The sequence below is a fragment of the Gadus morhua genome, chromosome 3 (genome assembly GCF_902167405.1).
Source record: "Gadus morhua chromosome 3, gadMor3.0, whole genome shotgun sequence".
Classification (NCBI taxonomy): Eukaryota; Metazoa; Chordata; class Actinopteri; order Gadiformes; family Gadidae; genus Gadus; species Gadus morhua.
This window is the reverse complement of record NC_044050.1, coordinates 19,267,422-19,276,650: the sequence shown is the minus strand read 5'-3', so window position 1 is coordinate 19,276,650 and position 9,229 is coordinate 19,267,422. Positions and strand designations below refer to the sequence as shown.

At 46.0% G+C, this 9,229-nt stretch overlaps 1 protein-coding gene across 2 annotated transcripts in view; it reads left to right on the top strand.

Moving 5' to 3' along the window:
- The window catches only part of LOC115539875 (axin-1), a 16,342-nt gene extending 7,401 nt beyond the window's left edge, over nt 1-8,941 (top strand). For both annotated transcript variants that reach the window (XM_030350732.1, XM_030350731.1), the window contains 12 exons: nt 1-432; nt 1,257-1,450; nt 1,565-1,714; nt 1,914-2,048; nt 2,206-2,302; nt 3,094-3,231; nt 3,639-4,047; nt 4,366-4,534; nt 4,801-4,974; nt 5,309-5,608; nt 6,031-6,180; nt 6,397-8,941. The exon at nt 1-432 is cut by the window's left edge and continues 226 nt beyond it. In XM_030350732.1, coding sequence (XP_030206592.1) covers nt 1-432; nt 1,257-1,450; nt 1,565-1,714; nt 1,914-2,048; nt 2,206-2,302; nt 3,094-3,231; nt 3,639-4,047; nt 4,366-4,534; nt 4,801-4,974; nt 5,309-5,608; nt 6,031-6,180; nt 6,397-6,523 — 2,475 coding nt within the window. In that variant the 3' untranslated portion in view covers nt 6,524-8,941. The remainder of the gene's footprint in view (nt 433-1,256; nt 1,451-1,564; nt 1,715-1,913; nt 2,049-2,205; nt 2,303-3,093; nt 3,232-3,638; nt 4,048-4,365; nt 4,535-4,800; nt 4,975-5,308; nt 5,609-6,030; nt 6,181-6,396) is intronic.
- Nucleotides 8,942-9,229: the final 288 nt, after the last annotated feature.

Below are 9,229 nucleotides of genomic sequence, written 5' to 3'. Positions count from 1 at the left end.
TACTTTCCCCCGTCGTCTTTGTCCTCCAAAATGGCCGATCTACCAAGCTACACGCCATCCTCGTCAGCGGCGACCCCGCGTCGCCCGGACCTGGATCTGGGCTATGAACCCGAGGGTTCGGCCTCGCCAACGCCGCCATACTTGAAATGGGCCGAGTCACTTCACTCTCTTCTGGATGACCAGGAAGGAATCCAGCTGTTCCGTAACTTCCTGTGCCAGGAAGGGTGTGCGGACCTCCTTGACTTTTGGTTTGCCTGTTCGGGATTCCGCAAAACCAGCCAAGACAAGAGGTCCAAGCTGGCTAAGGCTATTTACAGGAAGTACATTGTAGATGGCACTGGGATTGTTTCGCGGCAGATCAAGCCCGCCACCAAGAGCTTCATCAGAGACTGTGTGGTGAGGCCGCATCCGGACCCCGCCATGTTTGAACAGGTGATTACAACACGGACAGTACCATGGCTCTTTATTGCAAAGGGTTTACACTCTTAACCCACCAACGACAACTTGGAAACATGGCCCACAACATGGTTTGACACACAGCAAACCAAATACCGGGCTTTCTGTTTGGCTTGCCTGTTTGTATCACAGATGTTTTTTGTTATTGTAAGCAAAACTGGTCCACACATGCTGCTTCTTGCAGCTTTGCTTGAGATGAATGAGTTGAATTTATTAAGCTTAGTAAATGACAAGTTAGTAGTGAAACATTTGTTATATCTGTATCGTAGAATGCAGGAAATGGCCACTGTTGACAATGGCACCATGGGGATGGAAAAAAAAATTGTCTGCCTATACATGGTTTCTTATGGCTGTATGTCGCAAGACATTCCATATCGGTGCATCTTAAGAATGACAAATTATTGCATGGGTTAGCTGGCTGTCACTGGCGACAAAAGGAAAATCCTAAAAGAGTTGCATGTCCAGTATGATTTGGGGAGGAAACACACAGAGTAGGCTTTTCGAGGGCATGCAGTTACACGATGAAACTCAACACCTCACTCATGGACCACACTACTCAATTGAGTAAAGTTTACTGACCCTGCCACAAATCTCTCACTTGAGATGCATCCTATCTTATTCCTATTTAATGGGTTGCATGCTATATTTATGGATAATTGTTTTAAACTCATTGCAGTTAATTAGTAGTATATCACTGTTTCCATATATTGTATTGAATTGCAAAAAGACATTCTTTCTAAATATAACTATTTCAAATGTATAGGCACTATCGAATGACAATGTTTGTGTCCGTGACTCAGGCCCAGACAGAGATTCAGACCACCATGGAGGAGAATACCTACCCGTTGTTCCTCAAGTCTGACCTCTATCTGGAGTACACACGAACAGGAGGGGAGAGCCCCAAACCTAATCCCAGCGACCAGAGCCCTTCGTCGGGGATGGCCAAGTCTGTCCCTGGGTACCTACCCACGCTTGCGGAGGATGAAGAGTGGAGGTAGGGCGTCCTTCTCTTTCATAATGCGTCCCTTTTTCTCTATTGAATTGCCCCCTGACGGCTTACAGGTCAACACTCCTCTTCTATGCTTTGTTTGCTTGGCGGACACACCAGGTGTGGAGGAGGAGCTAATGACGAGGAGCAGGAGGACGAGAGTGAGTGTGGGGACACGCCTGCAGGGAGGCTGACTCAGCGTCTGCTGATGGAGACGGTGCCACAGAGAACCGTGGCCAACCGACGGAGGCCCGACGCTAGGGAGTACAGGTGTGTGGGCGATTCACCGTTCACCTTTGTCAGCATGGCTGTTGTTGGATCTACTCGTACTAGTGCACGTGACAAGGGTTTTGTGTGCCGGGTATTTAATCCCCCTTTCATCCCGCTATCATGGATGTTGGCTGGGTGCACTTTATTTATTGAACCCCCCCCACCCCCCCCCCCCCCCCGTCGTCGTCGTCATCCCCAGGCCATGGAAGGAGCCGGTGAATCCGTACTATGTCAACATGGGCTACGCCCGAGCACCGGTGACCAGTGCCAACGACAGCGAGCAGCAGAGCATGTCCAGCGATGCCGACACACTTTCTTTGACGGACAGCAGTGTGTAAGTGTCTCGCTTAAATGTCTACGCCTGATGTGTCGGTTCATGACGACAGTTATTACGTTTGAGCATATAGCTTATTGTTGCATCGTAGCTGCTAATTTCTGAAGATGTTTCAGATCTAACACTTGTTTTATTTTGTGTGTGTGTGTGTATGCAGAGATGGGGTTCCTCCTTATAGATATCGTAAGCAGCATCGACGCGAGATGCATGAAAGTGCCAAAGCTAATGGGCGCGTCCCCCTACCTCATATACCTGTAAGTCTTTCAGAAGCCTCCCTCATTTACCTGTCAATCATTCAGCCCCCTATCTCACTTAACTGTCAGTCATTCAGAGCCCTACATCCTGTACCTGACAGTCATTAAGAAGCTTACCTCATATACCTGTTGAAAGTCGTTGAGCAAGCTATATTCAATACATGTTAGTCATTCAGAAGCCTAGATTAGATCAAAGCAACAATTCACAAGCACGCTGCTCAAGTGGGCAAAAACTGTTGTAAAGTAAACCAGGGGAGAAATGTCCTCCAAATGCTGTAATTGGCGAATGACAAATGGAAAATGTTGTAAGGTTGATAAGCCTTTTGTTAATCATTAACTTTCCATACAGTACCTTTAGCGGCCTACCACATCAAAAATGTACCTGTTAAAACTTGAGAATCACAAGCTGATTTGATAAGGCAGTAGGCCAAGAACAACTGATTTGCAGAGCAAGGACGTCCTATGGGCTGCAGCCTATTTGGATTGTCTACATTATTCTCTTCACATAGCAGTATGCGACAAAATGTCGGCCACAGGGAAGGACACACAAGCTCGATGCACTGAATCACCAACAGTGCAACCGTGAATTATGTATCTATACTAAAAGTGCCTATTCCAAATGACGGATCTTAGTACGCATTATACTTGAACACTGATCCCAGCTATGCTCATTGTGCCAATTATTTCTCCCGACAGCGTTAAGTTGAATATGTAAAATAGGACAAGTTTGTATAGGCCACCCAGGCATTAGTGGCACTCATTTTGTTGTTTGTTTGCGTTTATGTATGCAGCGCACGTACCGCGTGCCAAAAGACATCCACGTGGAGCCCGAGAGGTTTGCAGCGGATCTCATTAGCAGACTGGAGACGGTTCTGAGGGAGAGGGAGGCCCAGGAGAGACTCGAGGAGAGGCTGAAGAGAGTCCGGCTGGTGGGTCTCCCTGCACTTGCGTGTCTCTGAATAGCGGTGTTGTCTTATCATCGGGATTTACTTGTGAGATCGTTAAAGTGACGATAATGGCTTATCTTTATGCAGCTTTATAGTCCAATTGAATACTAATGAGAGAATGATATGACTTTTGAAAACGCAGAGACCTATTTATTTTATTTATTTTTCTTAACCTCAAATAACCATCATCATTCAATACCTGTACTGAAAAATTTTGACTGTTTTTAAAATGACCATTAAGACTTCATAAGCATATAGGCAAAAAGTCCTAATATTCATCATGACCTTTTCGTATCGACACATTTTCCTCACGTCGGCGCATTAGAGTATATACTTCCAGTCATTGCTCAAACCCATTATCTTCCCTTATCTTATCTTATTCCCGGCAGGAAGAGGAAGGTGACGACGCGGACGTCTCGGTGGCGGCCTCCATCTCCTCCCACAGCATACCACTGGCCCTGTCCGCCGCCTTCCCGCCCCTGTACGGCGCCCGCTACTCGGAAACCTCCACCGCCAACACGGCGGCCGCCACCTACGGCGGGCTGGTGGCCATGGAGGACGCCAACGACGACGACCCCGAGTCCATCCTGGACGACCACGTGCAGCGCGTCATGAAGACGCCGGGCTGCCAGTCGCCGGGTGCGACTAACTCGAACTCGGTCGGAGGCGGGCGGCACTCGCCTCCCAAGTCGTCGCGGTCGCCCGACGGGGGCATCGCCCCGCCCTCCCACTACCCGCCCTCCCACTACCCGCCACACCGGGTCGGAGGTCACGGGGTGCCGCCCGCCGCCATGAAAGGTAGAGTTTGAAAAAAAGCGGATCATTTTGTTGATGTTTGGGTTTAGGTGTCTGCTGTCTGTGTCTTTGGGTACTCTATGGCTACTATAAAATCCAATGTTGGGTCTACCGGTAATTATTATTTTATACTAATGGTATTAATTATATATGTCAAGTAAATTTTAATTTCAAAGGGCTTCACAGGAGCAGATATAGGTTAACCCATGACCCTAATTCCTCTGAAGGATAGCGGGAAAAGCTCCCAAATCCAAGCACCAGGCAAAGGAACAGAAGAGAGGGAGGAATGTGTATGAACGTTGTTGTGGTTTTCTGTCCTAGGCATGCATCACCACAAGCAGCTGTACCACCACAGGGGCCAGGAGGAGATGGGCTCCAGGCCCCAGGGCAACTTCTCCTGGAACGGAGAGCCTGCCAGCCAGTACGCCGGCAGGGGGCGTAACTATGCCGACGGCGCTGGAGCTAGCACGCTGGACGGCATGGGCTACAGGTATGTGTCTGTGTTTGCATGTGCGCGTGTGTGTGTCCATGTGCTACAAGCGTTTCAGAACGTGGCTCGCAACTCATAAGGGTCTTGCTATATAAGAGTGTGTGGACTATGGTAATACATGTATATGAGCTAATTATTATTATTTATTTATTTTTCATTTGTATACACGCCTCCACATTGGCTCATGGCATGAAATTGTTTTGGAAAACCTGCTCCCTTTCTGTGGCCTCCACTGACGTGTGTGTCTGTGCGTTTGGGTTTTGCAGCAGTAAAGGTAGCACGCTTTCGCGGCGGAGCGTCAAGAAGGCAGAAATCTCTGGCAAAGGGGAGGAGAACGGCCGGGGCTCGGACTCTCAGGTGCCTACGGACGACCTGGAGAGGAACCAGAAGATCCTGCAGTGGATGATGGAGGGAGAGGCGCTCAGACACAAGAAGAACAGGTGCTGTGATGCACCATACACATCACACACATTGGTCCCATGGTATTCTCCTACCTGTATGAGGGCCCTGTAAAATGTCACTTTGTGTTGATGGCTGTGTGTTTTCATGTAGGCCTTGATATTGGCGGTGCCACTCCACTTTAAGGATGATTAGATTACAAAATGGATCACTTTGTTGACGTTATTAAACTAGTGTTAACAACAATTTAATTTCATGACTGAAATCTTGTGTGTGTGTGTGTGTGTGTGTGTGTGTGTGTGTGTGTGTGTGTGTGTGTGTGTGTGTGTGTGTGATTATACTGACACGGTCTCTCTGTGCGCTGTGCTCTTCCAGCGGCAGCACCAGTGGCTCCAGGCGGACGGTGGGCAGCAACGAGCCCCCGCGGCCCACCTCGGTGGAGCGCCCCGGGGCCGTCCACCCCTGGGTCTCGGCCCAGCTGCGCAACAACCCGTCGTCGGCGTCCACATCTATGCCGTGCCCCGCCTCTGCCCAGGTGCAGCCCTCCCACCCCTTCATCCAGGACCCCGCCATGCCCCCCAACCCTGCCCCTAACCCCCTCACCCAGCTGGAGGAGGCCAGGCGCCGGTTGGAGGAGGAGCGCCGGAGGAACGCAATACAGCAGGCCAAACAGAGGTGTGTGTGTGTGTGGGTGTGTGGGTGTGGGTGTGGGGTGGCTGGTTGAATTTGAATGTTATTCAAATCGGCTCATCCCGAGGCACAAGGCTGTTTCAGGAAAGACGCAAAATAATGTTTTTGATATGTTCCAGTCCAAAATAGTCATGAGTCCTATATGAAGCGAGAAAGAGTAGGAAAATAAAACAAGCCTGCATACATGTATGCTTTGCTCTGTAAAAACAATATTTAGTTAATTTTTGGGTCGTGCTACAAATATGAAGCGATCTTTGCGTCATTTAGTGAGAGAGTGAAAGTGTGCGAATACGTGACAACGTATTCAAACCGGTATTATGTGGTTCTTGTGTGTATTGCGTAGGGCGGAGGGGGCATATATTTGAATAAAATTTGCATATTCTGACATGCACCTTTCTCTCCCCAAGGCACAAGTCTGGCAAGCGGCAGGTGTGTGAGAACATAACGGTTGCGTACTACTTCTGTGGAGAGCCCATCCCCTATCGGACGTCGGTCAAAGGTCGCGTGGTGACTCTCGGCCAGTTCAAGGAGCTGCTAACTAAAAAGGGCCATTACAGGTGAGAACTGGTCCTTTCTTATGCGTTTTTTATATTAAGCATTCAAACTTGCCCTACATTCCAATTGGAAACCTTCATTTATTCATTATGATTGTTTTTAAAGATGAATCAATATGAACATCAAAATAAAAAAAACATTAATATAATTGTATCAATGAATTACTGGAAAAGTACAGCTAATATAAACATGGCTTGATTTTCCAACCCCGCTTTCAGGTTCTACTTCAAGAAGGTGAGCGATGAGTTCGACTGCGGCGTGGTCTTCGAGGAGGTGCGCGAGGAGGACGCCATTTTGCCCATCTTCGAGGAGAAGATCATCGGGAAAGTGGAGAAGATAGACTGACAGATGGGTGGTGCCAGGTCGCTTGGAAACAGGGAGAGAAGGATGCAAATGTGGGTCCAGGGAGAGGTTATGAGGATGACGGCAGACTTTTGATATCAAGATTCTGCGGGACGACGGATAAGGAATGAATACGAGTGGAACGATGGAGGGTGGAATGTGATGAATGGAGAATGTGGGTTGAGCAGGTAGGGAACTAGGCCTCGAGAGTCATTTGAGGGGGAGGGGGGGGATTCAGTGCAGTCAAGTCTCGAGGTCCTAGTTTGAGGGAAGGTCGAAAGGTCTTACAAGGAGATGATGTTGACGAGGGCGGAGTTGACGAAGGGTTATGGATTTATCAGGCGTTGGTCTCCGTCGGAGATGCCGGGTAATATGCCTGAGTTAACCGGATTCCCACTGCTTTTGGGGTGTGCGGCGGGGACGAGGGAACGGCTGGAAGGAGGTGGGAACCAGTCTTCCACTTCCATCGCTCTGGAGGGAGTACCTCCTCGCCTCTGCATACCATTACGATGCTGCTACATTACCACAGAAACTCTTGGTGCTTGGGTCGGCAGAGAATGCAGCTACGTTTCTACCTGGAGTCTCGCCGCCTTCCGTACGGTTCCTGATCAGTTGTGTTTTCTTTTTACCCCCCGCCCCCCTACAAAAGGCAGGAGTCATGTTTATCTTTCCTTCTCGGAAATATATCTTTAGCGTGCGTCTCCAGCACAGGAAAACTTGACACAGGAACATGCGCCCCTTCTGAGTCCTAGATGTCATGTTCTGATAAGATCACACTATTCTGATGATTGGCCAGAGTCACCACACGTGACTTGTTTACCAAAGCTATGTATTTTTGATTTGGCAAGTATCCTAACTACCTGTTTTATTTGCATTATGTATATACAAGGCAGGTACTATTAGGTGTTAACACAGCCTATACATTCTTTGTATGTCGACGTTTATGTTGTATAAATGTGTTGTGTACGTTTTAAAGGTTAGTTCTTTCAGTGCAGTCAATTTTTTTTTTTTGGTGTCATCCCTATCCATATCGCACAGTTTTTTTTCATGGCCATTCTTCAAAATCCAGTGAAAAAATTCTCCCATCCGACAGCCGCTCCGCTATGAATTGTAGCATCTGTTTGTTTCTGGCTGGTCACGGTATCCTTATGTAAGACCCTACGAACAACCCGAGGCCCATGGCCAATGCCGTTTGTTTTTTTCTGTATGCTTGCGCTTATTTTTTTGGTGTGCTTTTCTTTTTTCTTTTTGTGCATCGTGTGCGTGCACATCTGTATTTCGAAACCCAGCCAAAGAGCCTGTTGTGCGTCCTAAATGCATAATCGTTGTCTCTCAGTGCCGTCAAATCCGTCAGCATCGGGTGTAATATTTTAACTCTAAAAATAAGTAAATATATCCTGCATCTTTTTAAAAGTATCAAAACAAGGTTGTACAGTCGCTCTACTCCCAGATTAATTATCTTTAGAAAATGGCCTTTCAGCCCAAAAAGACTAAAGGAGCATCCCAGGAACAGACTGCATTTCCTACACACCAGCTAATGGGAGTGAATGTATTTTTGTGTCATCCGGTGGTCATTTATTTTGTCTCTAATGGGATTGCATTATATTTTAATTTTTTTTTTTTCTCAAAAACAGTTGGCCATGTTAAATCTGTCGTATTGTGACACACATACTGCTCAGTGTCTACAGTGTACTCAAGAAGAGCAAAGAGATTTTATATTATGGGGAATGTTCATGTCAAATTCGCCCTTGATCAGTTTTTTTAAGGGAAAATATATATATGGGGGGAAAAAAGACCTTGCTCCAACTCATTATGCCTTCAATATGAAATTTAAAGTTTTAGATATATATGTTTATACAAAAAAAGTAAGTTTAATAATCACCAAGCATGTTCTTTATGTGATATGTTTTCCTGATGATAAGTTGAATTATCTATTTTATTTTAATGTTTCTTTTGCAGGTGGCTAGGGTCCGCTGTTGGTTAATGTCATTGGATTTTTGTTCAAAAGAATGTCCTAGGACGGATGAATGAATATTATAAGAATTGTTTTTGTGATTATTATAATTACTTCAGAGATGGAAAAGCTGTCCTGTATTGTCAACTAGTGTGAAACACAGTGCCTTTTATATCATGTTACCAGTCTGGATAAGTGGAACCAATCCATGGTTTTACTGTAAGCTTTTTTTTTTCAGTTATTTTATTTGTAGCTAGAAGCATGCTCACTCCGATCTGTTCCAGATATATCTTCTAGTACTGTAAATATGTACATTACTCATTTCATACGTGACTTTAAACCTGCACCACATGCCCATGGTGTTTCTGTTTCAGTGGTAAACGCCAAGATGTCATTGTTCTGGTTCTACTTGTACATTTCTTTTGAAAAAAGGTACTTCATAATAAAGATGTTGAATGAGCTCTTGACTTGGGGTTGTTACTTGTACTTAGGCATTTCTGTCTAGTTTTGCAAGCATGTTTTGATCATTAAACAATTAGCTCAGTCTCAAAACCTTGTATTTGAACAACTATCTATACTTTAAACACATAATTGAATGTCTATTGAATAGTTTTAGACATGAATAGTCTGTTAATCATAATCATTGCTCTCATGAGCTCCAAATATTTGATAGTTTCGACCATAGGGTCTAAAATCAGGACCAACAATTCCTATTCATATTGAAAGACTTAGTGTTATTATTTAATGAAAGCATA